This window comes from Apostichopus japonicus, chromosome 22 (genome assembly GCF_037975245.1).
Source record: "Apostichopus japonicus isolate 1M-3 chromosome 22, ASM3797524v1, whole genome shotgun sequence".
Taxonomy (NCBI): domain Eukaryota; kingdom Metazoa; phylum Echinodermata; class Holothuroidea; order Aspidochirotida; family Stichopodidae; genus Apostichopus; species Apostichopus japonicus.
This window is the reverse complement of record NC_092582.1, coordinates 11311960-11337129: the sequence shown is the minus strand read 5'-3', so window position 1 is coordinate 11337129 and position 25170 is coordinate 11311960. Positions and strand designations below refer to the sequence as shown.

Here is a 25170-nt window from a genome sequence, read left to right as displayed (position 1 = left end):
ACGAGAAATGTGAATTTTCAAATTCTGAACAAATATGGGGCTTAAAACCTTGAAAAGTGGGGCTGACGGGTATTGTGGGCCGCGACGTAGGATCACCTACAAAAGCAAAGACCCACAGGAGATGCGATCAGGTCGAACATGATGTGTGCCGGGTTGACAATCTTCAAAAAGGTTATGGATGGAAAAAACTATTAGGAAATACTTGGTTCTCAGGCAAAAAGTGTACATCTGGTTGGTCATTTCAAGCCCGAGAAGTGCCGTTTCCGGTGATCTGGGGGGTTTCAAAACAAGAAATTTTCTTGTACGCTGCGCGCCAACCGATGATGGCGCTCCGCTTAGATAGTAATTCGCGCCCCCGGGTTTGAAAACCCTGGATACGCGCCTGATGACAGTGTTCAAATTTCCTTCAAGCTGTAAATGAATGGTTCCCAACGCCCAGACAACGCTCCTCTCGCGGCAAAAGTAGTTTGCCATGAAGGACTCCTTTAAAACTTATATGAAATGCCAAGAAGTTATATGAACTTTGAAATTATATTTTATACATGAAAAAAAGACTTAAGATCCAACTTTAGTTCCCTCGAGAGAAACCAAAAGGGCTCCACTCATCAAACGTGTTAGTTTAGGAAGTAATAAAAAGTGGTGATTTAGTGCAATATAATTCATAAGCCTTACAAAATTGTCAAATCTGGGCCAAAAAGTGACAGATTTAAAGTTTCCTTCAGGATGCATATGAAAGGTTCCAAAGCTTCAGAAAACGCTTTTCTGGCTGCAAATTCCATTCGTTAAAATTCATATGAATTGCCAAGAAGATATGAATTTGAAATTTTATTTTAACCACGAAAAACGAGGTATGATACAACCATGAAAACTTAGAGAGAAACCAAAAGAGCGCCACCCATCCTAGGTATGATTTTGTGAATGGTCCATTCGACAGAGGGCGCCTTTTACCAAAACAAAGTTGAACGAATTTCGAACGAGATGCTTCAGTATTGCTGGATTTTGACCAATTTGGAACCTTGGAATCGTGCACGTTTTCTTTATGAACCCAGCTAACTGAGGTTAGAATATCAAATTGGTGATCACTTTTGACGGTGGTTACTCATATTCATTATTTCCGCAAAATGACCAAAGAGTTCTGAATTTCTGAGTCAGATTGCCGTTAGGCTACAGTATAACGAAACAGCATATCCTAAGAGAATTGACCTACGCTACTGTGGATGTATCGATTCCACCAAGTACTAGTTATGCGAACTCGTCATCACGTTTCCTTTAAAAAGACAAAACCTCGGCGAAACGGAACTAGGGATATACATATCCTAGCTACTATACAAGAGACATTGCAGTATACCCTTAAAGGAGGTTGGTTCGGCGTCCGTAGCATATGCGGAGTCTAGTAATATGGAGAGAAATACTAAAGCTAGGCTAGGCTACGTCCGATGTATTAACTATTATGCTGTTGTGGCTACACCATCGGTTCCTGAATGCATGAATAGGCTACTGTATTGTCACTTAGACCTAAAAATTGTCTTTGTCTAAGACTCAAGCCAAAAGATAGGCTAGTAGATCTAGATAAATTGGTCAAATTTTGAGTGGAATAGCAGTAAACAAGCAGACGATAGCACAGGCGATTGCCTATGATATATTACGTACAGTATATATATATTTAGCGTGCACATAATACACTCTCACACTCAAACTACAGTTCATACACTGTTCTACGAAGTCGCTGAAATAAAATTCATGGATCAACTTTTCAGTAAAAGGAAGCTTGAAAAGTATGTGGAACATCTTAAGATGAAACTTGGCGGAATCAATGTCAGAGCAGAATGTAGTACCGAGAAGCTTAGGCTTTGCAGAACTGCCCGATTGTAAACGTTAGAGTAGCCTATATGTGAACATTCTTCGCATTGGAGCCGGACAGCGCGATGTTTAAACAACGAAGAGTCTGCTGTTCAAACTTATCTTGTGTTACACCGTAATCTGCATTTATGAAGATGACGTCACATTCTCTATGTACTGTTTAAAGTATATTGAAATATCCATCCTAAACGATTACAAAATTGTTTCTTGTCAAACGCAACATTAGCATTCTCATATTTTGAAAACTTATTTGGAAAATTATTGATCGTTTTTTAAGGTAACTTCTAAGGGCTACCAGATAATCCTTTCAATACATAAATCTGGTAGGTGAGAATTGCAGCAGAGGTGGTTTTTGTACCCAAAATAATCACCAAGGACTGTTGCCACTTTAATCCACGTAGACTTGCTAGTTCATCCCTTTTTCTTGAATCACTCTCCAATAAACAGGCAGAAATAGGCCCTATATACAAAACTATATGCAAACTAAGTGCCAAGGTTTTGTATTAAATTTGCCATCCTTTTTTCTTTTCTCAGATGTTACATCAAGATGCCGTTTACACTTATGAAACCAGATGTCTGTAACATACAAGCTTTGTTTGGGCTCCAACAGATACAACTAAAACATTTAAAGCCAGACGATTCTTTGATTAACAGATTCTTGAAGGTGACAAATTTTTAGATGTTCATGACATTGTAAATCTTCAGAGATGAATTGGTTTTGTTTTAAGTAAGAGTTCATATCTGCATGTAGTATACAGTGGCATCACCGAGGAATGGGGGTGGGGGTGGAGTACGCATTTGTTCCCTGATCATGATGTCTGCCCCTTAGTTCCCAGCAACTCAGCTCTGCTTGAACAAAGCTGAAGCCTACTGCGGCTTAATTTGCCTGTGATGGGCAATCTATAGTTTTCTATACAGATGCAATTTTGCACTTAAAACAAGTTTTCCCCTCCAGCCCCCCTCCCCCCCCCCCCCGCTCTCAAAATTTGTACCATCACTGGTGGTGTATTTAATTATTTACAGTATGGTGACTATGGATTTTTTTACATTCTTATGTTGTTGTATCATTTTTCTCCCCTCTATTTAATCATATACTCTATGAAAAAAGAGTTTCCCTTGACACTGTTGTATCTCAATCTACAGCTTACTTTGTATAAAGATTGGGGAGTGAAGTGGGTTGGAACCACACCAAGAAGGAAAATTGTGTTCCTTGAATCTGGACCTTTGTCAGACCAGAAAATTAATGCCTACTGTATCGGACAGTATGCTAAGGACTTTTCTGCCGTTAATGTTGGGGTAAGCAAATGGGAAGCAGCTGTGCTGTTCTTGGGTATCATGGTTTCATTTTGGGACGGTGGTAGGGGGGGAGGGGGGGACAACAATATACATTTCTGTATTACTGTATACATTCTACTGGTTGCCCTTGGCAGCTAAAAGTAGCAATTTTTTGGGATGATTCAAGAAATTTATAGATCAGTGTCATCAAAATCTTCAATGACAGTTAATTATTAACCCCCCTTAAAATACATGGATAGTACAACATACTGTGTAAAAGAAGTTACTGTACTAATCCCCATGAAAATACACTCATAACATACTGTGTAAAGACAGTTAATTACTGATCTCCATTAAAATACACTCATAGTACAACTTTCTGTGTAAAGGTAGTTAATTACTAATCCCTTTTAAAACTATCAGCTCTGTAAGATACAAGTTAAATTCGATTGTCACGAACGATGATATAGAATAATCTCTGGACCGCCTAGTAGTTTAACATACTGTGTTGAAGCATTGTTCTAATCTAATTGATTACATTCAGGTAGAAGGAAAAAAAATGTTAGAAAGAGAACCTTTTCGATACCATTATAAGCTAAAAGCTGCATCTCCATACAGTAGCTTGTCACAATATCAAGATATCTGCTGACCTCTTGACCGAATCACTGAGCACTGCCAAAACCTAGGCAATAAAAGTGACGGTTCGGTTTAGAAATATTGTACAACTTGGTTGCAATGATGCTTTAGAAGACCATGTGAGTACTTGCAGGTACCAAAACGAAAGGATATTATGATAAATTAAACTGTTTATGAATATAGAGCATCATCTTTTAAGTATTTAAGCTTCTACCATTTTCAGTAGTAAGTTCTTGGCCTTATATTTTCAGGATGTGGTGTTTGTTGCCAATGCAACAATTCAGAAATCATCGACTTTCTCTAAGGATATGATTCATCCCTGTCAGTTGGTGTTCTCGTCAGAGAGCAACCCGGATATCTGGGTAAGTACTTATATAGTTTAATAGTGTACAAGTTGAGAAACTGTACCATTAAGATTACCGGCCTTTCTCTCGTGACTAAGTTAGGGACATGACGTGACGAGATGTTTTCCACATCCCTACATCATCGAATATATGAATTAATCTGATTTGTCAGCCAGCAATATCCTATAAGGTTGCTCTGAAAGCTATGCATGATAAACATGTTGGACTACCAAGTTTGCCATTCACAGATCGATAATAGGAAAATTCAACTATTGAGAAGGCTCCTGCATTAGTTTCACATTGTTTGTTTGCCACCATGAAATCCTTTATAATGAGAGCAGTACTGTAGTGTTCAATGTTTGTCTAAGTGAGCGTTCTCTCGTAGTTATTTCTATTCTAGTGTGTTGTTTCCTTTGCAGTCCATGCCAAAAAACACATCTGCATCAGCATCAACCACGGCAACAACACATGATAAAAATACCACAGCTGGAAATGCTGCGCCTACTCCAGCTACACTCAATGGTGGTACTGTGGACCAGAATCAACAGTCTGCCTTATTTAAGGTACCTCTTTATTGAAATTGCTTCTATGTAATATCTCCAATGAGACATATACATGAACACATCTTATAACATGACATATGAATAGTTTTTTCTCTACAGTATTCATTTGCTCATATGTCTGTCCATCTGTGTCTTCTATTGTGTGACACTGTCCTTAAGTACTATTTTTTCATTTAAGTAAGGAGATTATGCTAGGATTGAAACGTAAAGCCCTCGTTTTAATATTTTACATATTTTATGTATTCATCGTATTTGACATATTTGACATGTTTTTCATATTTTACATATTTTTCATATTTTACATCTTAAATTACATATATATATATATATATATATATGAGGTATTTATTATAGTGAGGTATATATCATATTAGTAGTATGGGATAGCTCGAAGACCTAAGCTATAAGTGGTGCAGTATTCATTCCTATTCCAATTGGGCTCTCAGGAATTGCAACAGAGCTCACCAGCCCTAATGTGCGTGATTGTACTATTAACAATCTCTGAATTAAAGTACCATAACACCAATATGACAATGCCATTAGCTAGATAGGGCCAATATGACAGTGCCATTTTTAGCTAGATAGGGCCAATATGACAGTGCCATTAGCTAGGTATGGCCAATTTGACAGTGCCATTAGCTAGATAGGGTCAATGTGACAGTGCCATTAGCTAGATAGGGCCAATATGACAGTGCCGTTAGCTAGATAGGGCCAATATGACAGTGCCATTAGCTAGATAGGGCCAATAAGACAGTGCCATTAGCTAGGTATGGCCAATTTGACAGTGCCATTAGCTAGATAGGGTCAATGTGACAGTGCCATTAGCTAGATAGGGCCAATATGACAGTGCCGTTAGCTAGATAGGGCCAATATGACAGTGCCATTAGCTAGATAGGGCCAATAAGACAGTGCCATTAGCTAGGTATGGCCAATTTGACAGTGCCATTAGCTAGATAGGGTCAATGTGACAGTGCCATTAGCTAGATAGGGCCAATATGACAGTGCCGTTAGCTAGATAGGGCCAATATGACAGTCCCATTAGCTAGACATGGTCAATATGACAGTGCCATTAGCTAGATAGGGTCAGTATGACAGTCCCTGTGTTGTTTTTGGGCTTGTGACTGGAGAGCCCCATTGGTGACAAATGTCTCACATTTATGATTAACTTCATCACAAACACAAAGTAATTTCTTGTGCATTGTATTATTGTATGTTTCTTGTTCTTATCAGGATTTATACAACTATCGTTATACTCCCCTGAAAGATGTCAAAGTCACCCGAGGTGTTGATGTCTATGGAGTTGTTAAGTTCTTCAAGCCTCCATATAAGACTTCGGGAGCCGGTGTGTATGACCCTCTGTTTGAAAATTCAGTTCTTTGGAATTCTGAGTTGGCATTACCTATAACGAAAATGTACTGTACTCAGTATCAATACCCTGCTTCTCATCATACAAGCACTACCTCTGGCCCTTGTATCCCCATTAATTGATCCTGTAATCAGCAATTTCCCTAGAAATGCCTAGTTATTACTGTCTGTTCATAAATGTATAGCAATTGTTTACAGTAAACATGCTGTCAGTATTGCTGCCCCAGCACTCTGGAGTGCTCTCCCGGTTATTTTGAGGAATGTTAGCAACATTTCCAGCTTTTCAACATCAACTTAAAACCTACTTATTTAATTGTCACTTTGATATGTAATGTTTTGCTTTGTTAGGCGCTTCTGATGACACTTGTGTCATAGGGGCGCGGTATTAATTTACATCATTATTATAATGAAGTGCTATTAACCATACAATCACAACATCTGATCCTGCAGTCCCTTTCATTGATCCTGTGATCAAAAGCATTTACCTTGAATGTACACTGTTAAACACGCAACCACTACCTCCGATCCTTGGTAATCACTACTACCTTTGATGATCCAGTAATCACTAGCACAGACTTTTTCAACCATCACTGCTAATAATCCTTAAGTTGGTAACCGTAGCGATGTAATAGAAACTTCATTATTCCCATTCTTAATCTCATGCTTGGACATTCTGAGGATATCTTGATTTAAAACTGAATAAAATTGTTCAATCTGAATTAGATTCTGCAGGTAAAATTAATAATCATCATGTTCATCCCCCATTTTTTGGTCATATTTTTTTGGCATTTCTGTAGATTATTGCACAATGATAACGATAGTTGACCCCAGCATAGATGCGCAAGTGTCCGGCCTGAAGTGTTTGATCTTCAACTCTGACCTCAACGCCATGCCCAAGGTACTCGATGTGGGAAACATTGTACGATTCCATCGTTTGAAGGTAGGACCTCGTAAAAAACGTTCTCGAGCACTTTGTCAATCGGTATTTCGGAATCCAAGATGTTCATTCGTGATATTTGTCTTCCTCTACGCTAAACTCCTTGTTTCTATTGTGATGTAATTCATGGGTTACACCAGTTGGATTAGTCCATTTTTTAGGGGGGGTTCAGATAAATAAGGATATTGCCAAACATTTTTTTTTTTTGGGGGGTGGGGGTATTTGCCTTTTGCATGTCGTTAATACTAATATAAATAAAATGAGCCATTGTCTCAAAATTTTTACAAACTAATGTAAATAATTCATTCCTTGCTGATTTTTTTTTTTTTTGCTGAAAAAGCTTTTTGGACAGAGATATTCATGTTATCACAACTTTTGTTAATTGCAAATCTTGATTTTTTTTTTTTTTTTTTTTCAGGTAATAGTTTTCAGAGATGAGCTTCAAGGTCAGAAAAGTCCTGGATTTTCGTGTCTAGTCTTTGATGGCTCCCCTGAAGCACCCATGGAACCTAGGTCAACTACCACAAACTACACCATCTCTGAACTTGATAAAGAAAAGGTAAAAAATAGGCACCCTCCCTCTTATAACATGGCTTTGCTGCGTAGTTTACATCAAGATTTAATCGTCCACGTTCTCTTTCATCTATCTTACAAGAGCGGATTTCCAAAACTTAAAGACAAAAATCTGGATGTTTAGATAGTTGCATTGTAAGAAAGAGAAGTATCCTTCAGGGTCAGGTTTTGTACCACAGTGGGAAGGAGAACAACCAACTTCTGCCCCTTCCCACTGCCAGGACAACTTGCCCTTCTTTCTTTGGATGAATTATGGTTACCCCAAGCATAAACAAATAAAAAAAAAAGTTGGAATATAAGTGGGATTTAGTTTTACCATTTTGTGTATGGTTCTACTGTTCACTGTTCTATCAGTGAATTCAACATTTACAGCAATGTGAGGTCAAAGGTCACCACCCCTACGCAGTCAGCCTCGATAGATTAGACCAAGTTTTATTTTGTTATGTTAACAACACATTGCTAATCCGTTACAGTATAAAATTGCATCTTTTATGAATGTTTAAAAAGTTGTATTTTTCAAGTTTATGTATGCGACCGTCACATTATTTCTTAACATAATTTATGATTTATAAGTTACTTGGGCATCTGGAGATTTGGAAAAATTGAAAACGGTGTCATTTTTATGTTAATTTGACTTTTTTTTCTTTGTTTTTTGAAGGTTAAAGAACTTAGAACATGGTCTAAAGAAAGTGGTTTCCTCTCTGAGAGATTAAAGTTGACTTTATCCATGGTCACTGAAGGTCAACACTTTGATCTCATCTGTCAAGTTATTGCAGTGTCTGTTTCATCTCAGCATGGATGTGTCAACCTCAAAGTGTGGGATGGAACAAAGTGTAAATTGTAAGTTGCATCTACGAGGTAACTTTAAAGTGTCTTATCTCTGGGGCATGGAACTGAGCAAAGTTTAATTTGTAAGGTGCATCTAGGAGGTAACTTTAAAGTGTCTTACCTCTGGGGCATGGGATGGAAAAAAGTGTAAATTGTAAGTTGCATCTAGGTGGTAACTTTAAAGTGTCTTTAATACCTCTGGGGTATGAGATGGAGCAAAGTTTAAATTGTATGTTACATCTAGGAGGTACTGTAACTTTAAAGTGTCTGCAATACCTCTGGGGTATGGGATGGAACAAAGTGTAAATTGTAAGTTTGATCTAGGAGGTAACTTTAAAGTGTCTTTAATACCTCTGGGGTATGAGATGGAACAAAATGTAAATTGTAAGTTTCATCTACAAGTTAACTTTAAAGTGTCTGCAATACCTCTGGGATATGAGATGGACAAAGTGTAAATTGTAAGTTTCATCTACAAGTTAACTTTAAAGTGTTTGCAATACCTCTTGGATATGAGATGGACAAAGTGTAAATTGTAAGTTGCATCTAGGAGGTAACTTTAAAGTGTATTTAATACCTCTGGGATATGAGATGGACAAAGTGTAAATTGTAAGTTTCATCTACAAGTTAACTTTAAAGTGTCTGCAATACCTCTGGGGTATGAGATGGAACAAAGTACTATAAATTGTAAGTTTCATCTAGGAGGAAATTTTAATGTGTCTTACCTCTGGGGTATGAGATGGAACAAAGTGTAAATTGTAAGGTGCATGTAGGAGGTAACCTTAAAGTGTCTTTAATACCTCTGGGATATGAGATAGAACAAATTGTAAGTTTCATCTAGGAGGTAACTTTAAAGTGTCTTACCTCTGGGGTATGAGATGAAAAAAGTGTAAATTGTAAGGTGCATGTAGGAAGTATAACTTAAGTGTCCTATATGAGTATCTACATTTTCGTCAGTTATATATTGCTGGTTCCTTTTGAAACTGTTGCAAAAAACAATACATAAGATCACATTAGGGTTTGCACATATGTATATAAATAAATAAATAATTGTGCTTTGCAGCAAAGGACTGCTGAGTTCTTTTATGGGTTGCAATGTTAATATCAATGTTAAGGCTAGGTGTTTGTAATGACAATGTTTGTGTAGTAAAAATACATTTTTAATGGTAAATAGGGATTTCCACAACCGGGATAGCTTTATTTAGTCATTATAGGCATAGTATTCCTAAATGAACTAATTTTAAACCTTCTCTAGCAAATAAGATCTTTGCTCTTGTAAATTATTAAATAATTGCAAGAGAAGTAGCTAGAAAATACTCTTGGAGTGTTCAATGCTAAAAATCCATGAACTATTTTCGCATTTGACCCAATATGATAAACGTTGAAAATGATGATAGGGAAAAAAACTTGCTTTGGAAGCTACAAAACAGCTACAAATTTTTTTTTTTTTACCTCAGATCATCATTTCACATTGATACTTATCAGTTGGATGAAGAAAGACAGGCTGAGGTGGACAGAGTCGGTGCTCTAGCAGTGGACATCTTTGTCAACGGTCAGCACGAAGAATTTGCCAAATCTGTCTCTGTGAGTACCGCTTAATAGTAGACCAAAATCGCTGTTTACATCATTGGCCTATATGATAGAGATAATATTATTGACAACATAATGAAAAAAAATAAATTATGTCATTTTAGATGTAAGACTAAAGACATAAGAATGACATCCCAGAGCTGCCAAGGTGTGATTAATACATATTTTGCATTCTTTCCCAAACCATTTGAGCAAAAAATGCAAAAATTTAGAAATACAAGATTTCTTTGCTTTGCTACAAAGATTAAAATAGACTCACAGCTTGTTGAGGATTGTCATGATGATTGGAGATGCCTTCTCTTCACCAAAATAATTGAGGCAAAAGAAAACATTTGCCTCTTTTGATATTCAATGCCTGGCTGTTGTTTGCAATGTAACCCATCTTGCCATGGAAGTAACATGTGAGGACAAATTGTATTGTTATCCTGGTGAATAAACATTGCCACAGATATTAGTAAAAAACTTCAAGAAAAGTTGGTTATTTTAATAATTGCAAACATCAAAGGCCAGTGGTTTACAATTAATTTTATTTGAGGGCCAGAGAGAAACATCAGTTGGAGCAAAGGGCCAAAGAGAAGCCAAATCTCATTTTAACTAGATGGGGCAATTAGGATAAAAATGTAAACCAAGTCAAGCCTAAGGCCCTAATGACCCATATACAAGATGTGTGAAAAAATTTTGGTTACTTGTTGGGGAGATTGAGGTCTTTTGTGTACCTGATTTAGCCCACAGACCACCTGTTGAGAACTTTTGCTGTAGGCCTTTAATGTCTTCTATCAGATGTAGTAAGGCCTTTGTCTACTTTTCATGAAAAACCTAATTAGGTTGAAATATGTTATTTACATAAAATGCCAGGTAGAAAGTGTTACTTTGATATGGACAGAGGCATTGCCTTAGTTCTTGGTAGTCATGGATACATAATTTATGCAACAGCATTGCTACTAGATTGTTTCAGTCTACGTGAGACTGCTACCACTCAAATGCTGCACTCGACAAAAAAAAGAGAGAAAATACCGAATAACTCGTTTGCATCCTTCATTTTGAATTTGATATATAACCTCAAAGACTTCCTCTTTAACTCGTTTTTTTGTGAACTAGCCTGGTGATTTTGTGCGGTTCTACAACCTTTACACTAGCACTGGTGGTAGCCAACAGCAGGGGAAGGTCAATCCAAAGGTCATGTTCGTACTTCTCGATGGGACGTTATACGGCCGAGGGATGGTCAGGTTAAACCGGAACAGTGCCGAGGTTCGAGCATTAATGAGGTTAGTCTGAAGACAATACATGATTGACCGAGTTTGTAATTTTTTTTAAGTTCAAAAATCAAAAATCAAAATCCAATGGAGCACACTTTTGGCTTGCAGACATTTAATGTAATTTGTTCATTGCACTCACAAACCGTCAAAGTCTATGCACAAATGTCACATTATCCGTCGTGTAAATTTTGGTGGACTTGTTTTTTGCTCTTTTTTGTTTTAATTTCTCTCTTGATTGTTTTGCTGTAGGAAGTTGGAGACTGCCGTCGAGGATGCTCTTCTTGCCGAAGCAGAAGTCGAAACAGATGGAACTGCTCAAAGCGCAGGTCCACCTTCACACCTGCAGCAGGTACTGAGACAGATAATTTATGTAGGGAAAAGTCTGCAATTTAAACAAAATATGTCATACAGCAAGGAAGGAAAAAATAATTGGTCCAACGTTCGGGTTTGAAAGCTTTGTCTTTTGCAGAGATCAATCTTTATTGGTTTTTCATTGTATTTCACTAACACAAATGAAGACCCCTCCATAACTGAAAACACTGTTTAATTTTGATGATTTGACTTGGTCATACCCTTAGCAACATAACAAACACCCTTAGCAACAAAGCATACACTCCCAAACACACCCCTCATATGTTTATTTATTATAATTATTGTTTAGTCATTGCTGTATACTAAAAGCTGGAATCAAGATTTCAGGCCTTTTCGTAGGAAATTTTACCAAAAAGTATGCGGTAGGTTGACAATAATATCTTTACACATAATAATATATAAAACATTTTTAATATACAAATTAAACATGAAACATAAAATGAAAATATATAAAACATATTTTAGAGTAATGACCACACTATCCAGAGATCAAGTATTTTGCAGGTGGAATCAATATTCATCATCGTAGTATTATTTGCTGGAATATGAAAATTACTTACTAAATATAGATTCATAAGTTGACTGGAATAACAGAAAACTTAATAAGAAGTCATATTCTTCCCATCCCCTCCCACCACCCCCGTACCCCCTCTCCCCACAATAGGATGTACATTGTCATCTTTAATGTTGACTTCCTTTATATTTGCTTTGAAGGTTGTGTCAGTTGAAGTCCATGATCCACCTGTAATGACCCTCTCCAAGGTCAGAGCCAGTCAGTATTTTGACCTGACCTGCCAGGTCATCAAGACCGTGGAAATGAGTGATATATCCTGCGTTTGCATCAACGTTTGGGACGGAACTAAAATGAACCTGTAAGTGGATCCATCTCACATTTCCTGTTTTGTTTTCCCTGACAAAAACAAATGAGAAAAGAGGGCAAACGAATATCTGGTTGAAGTGGGAACCTATTCACTGGAAAAAAAGACTATATGAAAAAGTTTAGGTGACTTCACACTCGGGCCTCAAAATTCAGGGTCTTTGCTGACTAATTGCCAGTGGATTTCACTGTTTGCCAGTAGACATAAAGGTGGCACTTACATCTTACGGCCAGTAGACATTAAGAACATAAGCAGACAATAAGTTGTATAACAATCATCAGTTAAAGGAAATGAATTAATGTTCGCTTGTTCTCAAGAATAATGTTCACTTGTAGTCAGGCATAGTGTTCACTAATCCTCAAGCATAATGTTCACTTCTTATTAAGAATAATGGTCACTTGTTCTCAAACATAGCGCTCACTTGTTCTCAAGCAAACTGTTCACTTGTCCTCAAGCATGTTGTTCACTTCTTATTAAGAATAATGTTCCTCTGTTCTCAGACATAATGTTCACTTGTTCTCAAGAATAATGTTCACTTGTCTTCAAGCATAATGTTCACTTCTTATTAAGAATAATGCTCACTTCTTATTAAGAATAATGCTCACTTGTTCTGAAACATAGCGCTCACTTGTTCTCAAGCAAACTGTTCACTTGTTCTCGAGCATAATGTTCACTTCTTATTGTGAATAATGGTCCCTTGTTCTCAAGCATAGTGTTCACTTGTTCTCAAGCAAACTGTTCACTTGTTCTCAAGCAATTGCCTCTCAATTTGTAAACATCCACACAGTGTCTCATTCAGACATGACATCGTTTGTGAATTTCAAGACACAGTCATTCACGTCTTGTCATTTTTGAACGAAAGGCACAACACAGGTGTGCTTGTTTGCGATCTCTTCAGTGCTTGCATTTTGGAAAAGAGATCGTACAACTTTTGCATCAAATATAAATTTCCCCGGTTATACTATGATTATATATTGAGACTAGTCCTTTAGTTCATACTGCATCCATGTTAAAACCATTTAAGCATTAGTTTTACAGCTTTGTATCTAATTTCTAGGATTTTATCTCATGACATCATTTTACAATGTTTATCTTCCCTCACTGTGTCTCCATATAGACCTTGTAGAAAGATGGATTGCACCAACTACAGTGTGTCCATGATACCAGGTTTGGCCGAAACGGCTGGCCCCATGGCAGAAGATATATGCCTCTATGATAATCACATGGAGAATGGACGGAAGATTAAGGTCAGAATTAACAGAACCTGTGGTGGCTGCTTTGCAAAAATAGAAAACCACATCAATTTTCTGTCCAAAGTGGAAAGAAGAAACAAAAAATCAAAAGCTAAAATTATTAATTTCTCTTTAATTTTCTATAGGTTTTCAGGTAATCAAGTATTGATTTGCAATTCTCAATGATATGAAATTTTGCTGCATTTATTCATAACATCTAATATAGCAAACAACAGTGGTGTGTTTCATTTTGCTTGAGAGATCTTCTTTGTGAGAAATGCAGCCTCTTCAACTAGTCCAGAATTTCTTTACATTTTATGGGAAAATAATGATAAATATGCAAATACGATTTTTATATATTTTAGTCTGGATTTTAAGTGAACCTGCATAAAAATAATGAAGGTATGAGACATCCAGACATCTTGAGTACTGTTCCCCTAGTATTCCAGCTTCTTCTGTAGCAGCTAGGATACAAGCAACAGAGGATTGCTTTTCAAGCTTCTGTATAGCCATTCTCGCATTTTATGTTTCATGTATTTTATTACAAAGGTCAATAAATAAATCATTTCTCTTCATTTAGCCGGGAAATTTTGTGAAAGTGACAAACCTCCACGCCCCAAGATACCCTCCTCTTCCTCGGAAAGGAGCCGTTCTGCCTCCGATGGGAAGCACCAAGGTAGAACTGGTGTTACACAAAGGGGTCACATTTGGTAAAAATGTCCAGATTCTATCTCCTGATTCACCTCTTGTCGTTCCACTGAAAAGGTATGGCTTTAATTTAAATTATTTATTTAACCTATTTTATTGCAATGATTTTGTCAAGTGTACTTTTTTGGGACAGGCTATCTTGATATAGTCCCTTTAAAATGAACAATATTAGTCAGTCATTTAGTGCTGTATTTGCAGCATGTTTCTTCCATATTTCTTCAGTTTTTATTTTAGTTAGCATGTCATCTGTTTTGAACCCAGAGAGTTGCTGTTCAAGCCAATTGCATCTATAAAGTTTGAACCTAGAGAGTCTTGTGTTGCTGCTCAAGCCCATTTTATCTATAAAGTTTGCTTTAAGCCTATATATCCAGTTCTTTGTTTCCCTCGAAGATTATAAATGATGTTACTAAGTTCTTGAGATAAATCCTTGGTGTCATGTGTCTTCCTTCTGACTCCAATTCTGAGATATTGTCTTGTCCAACGTGGTCCTTTTAAATTTCAGGAGGCTTGACGCTCTGCTGGGAAAGATCCCTGGAGAGAGGACGATACCGTCAGATAGAGGCAATGAGGCAGGAGCTAACGCCAGAAATGAGAGGTCCAAGGACTCCACTAGGGAGGACAAACATGGTGAGGATGGAGGAGGTCCCTCAAAAAATGGAGATAAAGATGCAAACAGGAGAAAGAGAGACAGTGTGTCCGAGGAGTTGAGATGCATGCAAAGATTTGCATCATGTGAGTTATATCAAGTCAGTTCTAACAACACTTTACAGAGTTAATACTACCCTGAGATTACTAAGCAAAGATTTGATACAGGTTGGTTAAGAACTTGCTTTATATTGATAATAAATATTATATTATTTTAACACCAAAGTTGAAAAAAAATTATTTTGTAAGTATGAGTTTTTGCCAGATTTCTTTCCCTGAGTAACGAAATGTTTTGTGTACAATATATACAATTCTATGAAACCCAAGCTTATGACTTGGAGGCATATGCAAATTTGTTATTCATTTTTTTTTCCATTTCATTTAACAAAACTTTGAAGTTAAGGATTTTTTTCTCCTTTGTTTTTACGCTTTTGAGACTTCTCCCAACCAAGAATTTCTCTTATTTTGATTAACATATTTTAATTTATTTTCTCACCTGTCTTCCCCAGTCACAGTGAACTGCGAACGTATAAAATTTGTGTCCATCTCTGAAGCCAAAGGTATTCAACTCCCAAATAAGTTCAGAGTTAAAGCCAAAGTCACAAGCTTCGTTCCTGCAGATGTCAGGGATTTTGTTCATGTTCGCTGTCCTGCTTGTAATCACAGGTAAGCCTACAAACTCCCTTGCATGCTCCCAATTTTCTCCCTTCTCTCCATAACTTCCTCTTTTCTCCTTTTCCAACTTCTTCCCCTCCTCCTACTTTTCCCTCCCCCCCCCCACCCACAATATATAAATATGACTTCACGACTCATAGAAATATTAACAATTGGTAAGTTGATTATTTATTATGTTTTCTGTATAAATGATATGTACTTTGTGAAAACAATCTTTGCTCCATTGCCATGACAATTCCATTCAGTTTTCTGTTGCCAGATACATTCATACAGGTGACTCCAAAATTGAATATTCCTATCTTTGCAATGAAAGGTGTTATCAGTCTGTGCAACAAATTTATTTTCAAAATTCATACTACTGGGAATATCTGTCTGAAATATATGTTTCTTTTCACTCTACTTGTTGTTGCAGTTTTCACCTTTCCCTCAAAACTTCAGTTCCTTGTGCCCTAATATGATCATTCCACAATCGTCCAATCGTATTCCTGCATTCGTATCTGCAGGTGCGGACTCTCATTCCTGAAAGATTTTCCAGTTAAAAAAAACCACACCATTGATGAAGGAAACAAGTCAAGCAGACGACATTCTCCAAGACGGAGAAAGTTACGACCCCCTGGTAGCAAAGTGGAAGGATCAGCAAGAACAAGTGAAGAACCAGGACCCAGATCAAGTATGAGAATTAAAGCCCGACAACAGCGTATGAGTCAGCAGGCAGTGGAGGCAAATGAAGGGAAATTTACAGAGGCTGCTACTAATGAAAAAAGGTAATCGTAGTATTAAATAATAATAATAATAATCATATAAGAAGTTTACAATGCACATATATCAACTCTGCGGAGAGCTCAGGACACTCGTAAATCATCATTATAATTATAGTTAAACATAATATAAGAGAGATAGGCATCTATATGGTAGACAAAACAAAACAAATAATGCAATGCTAAGTGAAAGCCCAGACTTAAAATATTACTCCTGAAAATGTGGTGATTTGAAGTTTGTCCTTTCTGAGAAACCCTTGGCTGGTCAAGAAATTATAAATTTAGTAGTGTGTTCTGGGTATATTACCAGTTACTGTGAAGATTTTCTCATTTATTTGTTGGTTGCAGAGAGGCTGCTTTTATGCAAGTAGAGTAAATGAAATGAAATAGTACATAGGGACAGTAGCAGATGAAGGGACATCAGAGGTGAAGATCTGACTACCAAGTCACCCTTTGTTATTGTCATTGTAGGACCTGACATCACCCTTTGTTATTGTCATTGTAGGACCTGACATCACCCTTTGTTATTATCATTGCTGGACCTGACATCACCCTTTGTTATTATCATTGCTGGACCTGACATCACCCTTTGTTATTATCATTGTTGGACCTGACATCACCCTTTGTTATTATCATTGTTGGACCTGACATCACCCTTTGTTATTATCATTGTTGGACCTGACATCACCCTTTGTTATTATCATTGTTGGACCTGACATCACCCTTTGTTATTATCATTGTTGGACCTGACATCACCCTTTGTTATTGTCATTGTTGGACCTGACATCACCCGTTGTCATTATCATTGTTGGACCTGACATCACCCTTTGTTATTGTCATTGTTGGACCTGACATCACCCTTTGTTATTGTCATTGTTGGACCTGACATCACCCTTTGTTATTATCATTGTTGGACCTGACATCACCCTTTGTTATTATCATTGTTGGACCTGACATCACCCTTTGTTATTATCATTGTTGGACCTGACATCACCCTTTGTTATTATCATTGTTAGACCTGACATCACCCTTTGTTATTGTCATTGTTGGACCTGACATCACCCTTTGTTATTATCATTGTTGGACCTGACATCACCCTTTGTTATTATCATTGTTGGACCTGACATCACCCTTTGTTATTATCATTGTTGGACCTGACATCACCCTTTTTTATTGTCATTGTTGGACCTGACATCACCCTTCGTTATTGTCATTGTTGGACCTGACATCACCCTTTGTTATTGTCATTGTTGGACCTTACACCTCACATCGATGAGACAATCAAATGTTTGCCCTTTGCACCTTCCTATGAGTGTTTTCATGGACTTTAATCTTGATGGTTTCTACTTCCACAGTCCTTCCAAGAGCACAAAGAGAAAGCAGGCAGAAGACTCTCCCGAGAGTACTGCATCTGGAATGACATTACGTTCATCTACGGGGAGATCCCCTAAACGAGCGAGACGGGGAGAGAGCCTGTCTGATTCCCAGTCCAGTAATGATTATGTAACAGGTAAAGCACTGGAGTATACAGAATAAGGGGGTATATCATGTGCATGTGTGGAATAAAATGGTATATGATTTCTATATTTGGATTAACAAGGTATGTGACATGTATGTAAAGAATAAAGTTGGCATATAGTGTGTATGTACAGAGTAAGTTGGCATATAGTGTGTATGTACAATATAAGTTGGCATATATTGTGTATGTACAGAGTAAAGTTGGCATATAGTGTGTATGTTCAGAATAAGTTATATTATATATCATGGGAAGATTTATATGGTATACAAGATATATGTACAGGATAACATATGTGTGCGATACGATTGTACAGAATAACATATGTATGCGATATGTTTGTACAGAGTAATATATGTATGTGATATGCATGTATAGAATAATGTATTCGATATTGTGTACAGAATAATGTATGTATGCGATATTGTGTACAGAATAACATATGTATGTTACTATTAAACTTAACATTATTAACTTATTTGTACATGTTTTGTTGTTTTTTTATCAAGCGTCTCAGTCGTCAACTCTATCTAGCCAGCCAGAGACACAGACACTGCACCAGAGATTAAAAGTTATCCAACTAGAAGGGAAATATGGAACAGTGGAAGTGAATAGTGAGATTTTACAACAATTCCCCATATTTTAGAATATATATATATATATATATATATATATATGTTGATACTAGATGAGACTAGTGGAACACTCATCTAGTATCAACATATATCCCGCTCTGTCCAATGGACATAGAGCACTCTGCGCCAAGATAGACGCCAACCTACTCTATATATATATATATATATATATATATATATATATATATACACATACATATATATTCTTGCTGGAAAAGAGCTTTCTGGGTTGTATCGAACAACACTGGAGCATGAACCCTGGTTCCACCTTGTGCCAGGTACTGTGGCTTCCACATGGCAACCCCATGGAGGAAATGTAATCCAGATGTCACTCATTTGGATTCTGTTCTAGTCAAATATTTCTTTGCTCTTTTTCTATCCTTCATAATTTCTCAGTCTGCTTTCCATTTTTCACATATTTATATAGTTTAGATATCCTTCTTTTCGTCTGTCCATCTGTCCATCTATCTATTTGTCTGAAACTTTGTAGCAAATTTAAGCATGCTAATACTACTGTTGGCCTGTTATAATGGGTTGATCTGTTCAGTACCTGGCATCTATTCTTCAGTTTGTTGCTTCTTCTCCCAGTTTGAAAGTGCATTTGCATTTGACGAAGAAAACACCTGTCCTATTGACTAACATTGATTCGTTTTGCCTTTTTGAAACAGATGTCTCAGCTAGAGATGTCATCACACTTTGCAAGAATGGCCTGAAGCTCTCTCAACCTCCTCAGGCGTGTCTAAAGTATGTCCCTCTGTCCTCACCAGAACCTGGCATCAAATTACTCTGCCCCCGCTGTTGCCCTGATACAAGCAGTAAGTCACTTTATAGTTATTCACCCAAGCAACAGAACCTGGCATCAAATTAATCTGCCCCCCCCCCCCGGCTGTAGCCCTGATGCAAGCAGTAAGTCACTTTATAGTTATTCATCCAAAGCAACAGAACCTGGTATCAATATACTATGCCCCCCCCCCCAGCTATTGCCCTGATGCAAGCAGTAAGTCACTTTATAGTTATTCATCCAAAGAAACAGAACCTGGCATCAAAATACTCTGCCCCCCCCCCGCTGTTGCCCTGATGCAAGCAGTAAGTCACTTTATAGTTATTCATCCAAAGCAACAGAACCTGGTATCAATATACTATGCCCCCCCCCCAGCTATTGCCCTGATGCAAGCAGTAAGTCACTTTATAGTTATTCATCCAAAGAAACAGAATCTGGCATCAAAATACTCTGCCCCCCCCCGCTGTTGCCCTGATGCAAGCAGTAAGTCACTTTATAGTTATTCATCCAAAGCAACAGAACCTGGTATCAATATACTATGCCCCCCCCCCCGCTATTGCCCTGATGCAAGCAGTAAGTCACTTTATAGTTATTCATCCAAAGCAACAGAACCTGGCATCAAAATACTCTGCCCCCCCCCCACTGTTGCCCTGATGCAAGCAGTAAGACACTTGATAGTTATTCATCCAAAGCAACAGAACCTGGTATCAATATACTATGCCCCCGCCCCCCCCCCCCCCGCTATTGCCCTGATGTAAGCAGTAAGTCACTTTATAGTTATTCATCCAAAGCAAGCCACACACTGTCCGACGCAACGCCATCTGTCGGCAGTTCACAACTACAATATGCCTAGTTTTGACAAGTGCAACCGATGCCAGGGAAATAATTTTGCATTCATCTTACATGAACACCGGTCTCAAACGGTTGTTGATTACGGCCAGCTTTTAACACAAGCCTGTTCCATTTGATACCTTTTATTGTTGTCTACTAATTCCTAGTGTAGTAAAACAAGCACTTCTAATAAAAGCATTTACCTGCATTTATTGTGTTCTTGTAGATGGACGTAAAATACTGATGAATTATGAGTACCTGTTTAAGCTGAACCTGGAGGATAACTCAGATAGCATTGAAGTAATAGTGCAAGGAGATCAAGCAGTGAGTAGTAGTAGTACCACAGTAGTAGTTTTATGGGATTTTACTTTCTTTATTTGTCTTGTTTGCATATTAGTTTACTTGTAAGATATCTGAAAGTTTAGTTACCAAGAGGGCTAAATAATCCAATTGCTGTTCAAATCATACACTATCAATCGTAATAAAGCCAATAAGAATGTGGAACATGATGGATCATGGTTAAAGGCATTGAAGACTCGCCCCAAAACTCTGAAAAAAGTTAACTTTCCGTTGCTTGCAAGTGAAGTTTTCTTCTTGTCGCTTCAAATGCAGGCAGTAATGAAACGTGATACCTTGTTATCTGGACCTGAGATCAGGGAGTTCCATAACAACTCCCTGCTGAGATGTCCATCGCTGCTATGTACACTGTGTTGTGGGTATTGACCGTAGCTGCATGTATTGACTGTACACTAGTGGCTAATTACCGACGGTAGCAAGCTGTGTGTGTATTTTCTGGGATCGATGGTGGTGTCTAATACCTTCTGTTACACCTCATTCAAAACTAGGTCAGATTACCAGCATCAGACGTTTCTTTGTGCGCGATTCTTCACACCCCTTAAAGTATATTTGAGTGGGAGGGAAGGAATGTGTGGATGGTAGATGTGAACTCACAATCTGCTTTCAAAATTTTGAAATATATAGCAATATGTCTAGTAGATTTTTGTATTGATGTTTCATTTAGTGGGAAAGCACGTTCTGAAATCAATTATTTTCCTGCCTTCTCTCGCTTTAATTTACCTGAATATGGGTTAGTTTTCTATTCCTGTCGAACTGCTGTAATTTTCTGCACGGCTCTAGCTGAAGATGTTCGTGGCTATAATGAAATCTGTGCTGCTTTGCTTTCTGGCAGTTGTCATGGAGATAATATTGTATAGTGTATGGTCATACCTGTTATTTATGTAAAGGCAACTTATATGAACTTATTGTTTAACTTGCTGTGGGTTGCAATTGAGTTGATTTTTTATCTATTTTTAAATTCTCTTTTGAACAACTTATCGTTTAATATTTGAAATCCTCTTTTGCATTGAAAATTTATTTAAATAAAGTTCTATTTATTGTTGTCTCCTTTTTTTCTAGACAAAATTCTTAAATGGATTAGAACCAGACAATCTTTACAAGGATGAATCACAAAGGAACAGATTAGCCCGGATTATGGAAGTCATAGAGTCTAAGACTGATTCAGATCAGAGTAGCTTGGAATGTTGTATTAAAGGACACACAATGGTCAGGCACAAGGAGTCACATAGAATCTACCAATTAGTCGACACGTTGCTATCCAGCGATCTGACCGAAGTCTAGAATGAAGATTGGACACTTAAATGGAAATAGCTCCGTATTTGTAAAGAGTAAAACGGCTTTCGTTTTCTCCCAAGTGTTGAAATAGATCTGTTTTAAACTAGCGGATCTTCATAACCTGTCTCCACACCTCAATGGCGCTCTCATTCTCTATACGTTTATAGAAGACAGTTTCTCGAATAACTGGTAGAGATTTATGAAAACTATTCTAACGGATGAATTGTCAACGAGCCCAAGTTTTTATCTACATATTTTGGGAAAGGACAGGGAAGGAAGATGAATGTGGACATTTTTTAATATGACATGTAAATTTTTTTTTTTTTTTCATCATTTCTATTAATCTGTGTGCATAAAGAAGAAGACAAAATAGTTTTGTATCAAGAATATTCCAACTGTATAGAAAAAATTGTCTGTTTTACAATCACTTCAATGTTTGATAATGTGACATAAGAAATGCTATTGAAATGATGTTGGGACTTGCAGAGAGTCCATTAATACCCCAGCTGTGATATCGGCAGTGAATAATTAATCCAGTATCACCTCTTCACAAAATGCTATGACGAATGGCCAAACTGCTATATGAGCCCTAAGAATGTATTAAGGTTTTAATACAGGAACCAGAACTTCTGAAACGTACTGCACAATAATTTGAATACTAAATTATTCCCTGATCGGTATGGATGTATCTGCCGCAAGCAAGACCGAGGACGCCAACAGTCCATATTAGTCACCGTTTTGACACTCTATGAGTCCAAACGATACTGCTACCCAAAGTGTAGGCCTAATTCTTTCATTGAGTGTGTTATGTCAAGAATGGTATGCACATATTTTCCATATTGCCTTAGTACAATATTGTAAACAAAGTTTGGTTCCTGTTTCATACACATTCCAATGCACATTAAGAAAAAATTGTTTTTTATTCTGGTGAATATTTGTTAATATCATATTCATTAGCTAGAGATTACAGAGTATCTGTATTAATAGGTTTTGTGTAGTAGTATCCATCAAAACCAAACAACGGAATATCACCCCCATCCCCACCCTCATGCCCACCCCCTCCCCTTCACCCTGCCATTATAGTCCCTTACTTTTCACATTCAGAAAAATTGTAGACATCCCTTGAAAAAATGTCCGTCGGTTGATCTTGGTCCCGCTCAAACTTCCTTTCCTGCCTCTGTATTTGGTATTTATTTTTAAAGTTCCAAAAGTAACTTATTTATATAAAATATTCTCTTTTTCTGAGGAAAATGACAAATGAGACAAAGAAAGTCTAGGCTTACAATAAACGTTTGTTAGTAGTCATTGTTCTTTTTATTTTTTCTTCTTTTTTTGTTAATTTCTTTCTCGGTATTTCACGACATATTTTTACGATGGCATAGAAATTAAACAAACGCCAAGATCATTTTATTTGAAATGGGATTTCCTGTCTCCCTTTTCACTTCTAGACAAGCCTGATAACTGAACGGAGAGGTCACATCACAGTCACATAACTGAGTTGAAAGTATTAGATTTAAAACAGAAAATAATTCTTGATCATTAATATGTCCAGAAGTTAAAAGTTATCTGCACTCTTTAATATGCAGCATTAAAATGTCTATACAAATTACAAAATACACATTGAACAATAAGTTATTGGGTGCAGTGGAGAGGCCCCCGTGGGGTGACCCCTTCCCCAACGCCTACCAGAAGATTTATAGAGTGTGTCTGCACTGTATAAATTATTATGGTATAATTTTTCCATGAATTTCATTTGATCTCGACATTTATTAAATTTTGTTTTATAGCTTCTAATGACAGTTTTGCTTTTTCGATGGCTTAAAGATTATTATGATGAAAATATCCTTGAGGTTACAAGAGACTAAATATCACATAATAAGACAGACAGACCGACAGACAGACATCAACCCACAGTAAATCATGTATTCCATATCCTAGGCGTAACTCACACATAGTGCAAATTCCAACCAAAGTTACAGGCTTGTTTTTGTCTCGCATGAGAAATATCCAAGTCTGTTTTTTATTACATCCACAAATAACGATACCTCTTGGTCAATTTTAAGTGCCATTGTTTTAACTCTGTCCGTTCTAAATTTAGAGGCAATACCTCAATGAAGGTGGACAAAAAAATAACCCCAGTAGGGAAAATGAAATGTTTTGGGACAATGCCAAAATACCCGTAAATATGTACAGTGACGTTCTTAAGCTCTGCATGCCTGCCAATGATATCTACGTTAAAATCTCAATATAGCAAGAATTTCACACTGAAATTTGGTTACCAAGATTGGCTCATCTAGCCATTTATGGCTTGACACATACTACATGCTGTAAACACATACCGACATAATGTAATATATGAAGAAAATAGCAACTAAATCAGAAAGGAAGAAAAGAGTTAAGTAAGGATAAAATCATTGCATGGAGAATGGAAAAATAAAATTGAAATATAATCAAAACTTGAAGATAAACATTCGTCAGATTAGCTCTTATGAAATGAATTAGCGAATTTATGTTCACTCCCCCATCCCCAGTACAAAATCAAATCAAAAGAGAATTTGATGAAAAAGTTGCATATTGGTTTCCAGCGTGTCTCTGCAAATTGGTTTCCAGCGGGTCTCTGCTAATCAGTTTCCAATGTGTCTCTCTTAGTACTTTCCACATTGCATTCCAATTGTTGGAGACAATCAACTCTTCTATTTGGACGCAACCAGAGAAGAATGTGAAGGGAATTTCAGAAAAGCATAAAGATGCTTTGAACTATTAAAATAATGACAATATTGTCAATTGTTTGACCTTCAGTATGTGATGATCCCCCTCCCCCCCCCCCATTCCCAAAAGAGGCGGGGAAAAATCCTAAATTACGCTATAACTTTAAGAGACATTGAGATTTCACACTCTATACAGGAGAGGGCAAAAATTGTCTGATTGATTCGTTCACTCTAATAATGTCAAAGTAAATTGTTGAAAACATTTTAACATAAAATGTTGACTTCAAAAGTAAAGCATCATCAACAGTAAAAGACAGTGGAGGAAATTATACAGTTTCAGAAATGGAAAAAAAACCATTGACTAATCCCGACAGTGTACATGGTAAGCACAAAACTGAGAATATGTATGATTGTTAATATTATTTCAATATATACAAATACAAGCATAAAAGTACTTGTGGAAATTTAATACAACTTGCACACAAGTCCACATCTGTGGAGACTTTCTGGCGAATGTGTTGTAACGAGCCACGACTAGAGTCGCTAAATTTTTAAAGTTACATGACTTTGAGAAA

At 37.1% G+C, this 25170-nt stretch overlaps 1 protein-coding gene across 1 annotated transcript; it reads left to right on the top strand.

Moving 5' to 3' along the window:
- Positions 1-913: 913 nt before the first annotated feature.
- On the top strand, positions 914-24313 carry LOC139963372 (uncharacterized). The gene is made up of 23 exons (XM_071964058.1): positions 914-1058; positions 2395-2524; positions 3004-3156; positions 4023-4133; positions 4535-4678; positions 5909-6020; positions 6841-6983; positions 7399-7539; positions 8212-8393; positions 9836-9962; positions 11067-11233; positions 11474-11573; positions 12311-12468; positions 13592-13721; positions 14287-14471; positions 14917-15146; positions 15569-15725; positions 16238-16498; positions 17848-18002; positions 18518-18622; positions 19312-19458; positions 20482-20579; positions 21672-24313. The coding sequence occupies exons 2-23, from the start codon at positions 2408-2410 to the stop codon at positions 21891-21893; spliced, it is 3345 nt and encodes a 1114-aa protein (XP_071820159.1). The 5' UTR covers positions 914-1058; positions 2395-2407; the 3' UTR covers positions 21894-24313.
- The last annotated feature ends 857 nt before the right edge of the window (positions 24314-25170 follow it).

Coding starts and splice junctions, on each gene's coding strand:
- LOC139963372 (XM_071964058.1), top strand. CDS start 2,408: ATGCCGTTTACACTTATGAAACCAGATGTCTGTAACATACAAGCTTTG. Junction 3,157..4,022: donor TTTCTGCCGTTAATGTTGGG/GTAAGCAAATGG, acceptor TTATATTTTCAG/GATGTGGTGTTTGTTGCCAA. Junction 13,722..14,286: donor AGAATGGACGGAAGATTAAG/GTCAGAATTAAC, acceptor CTCTTCATTTAG/CCGGGAAATTTTGTGAAAGT.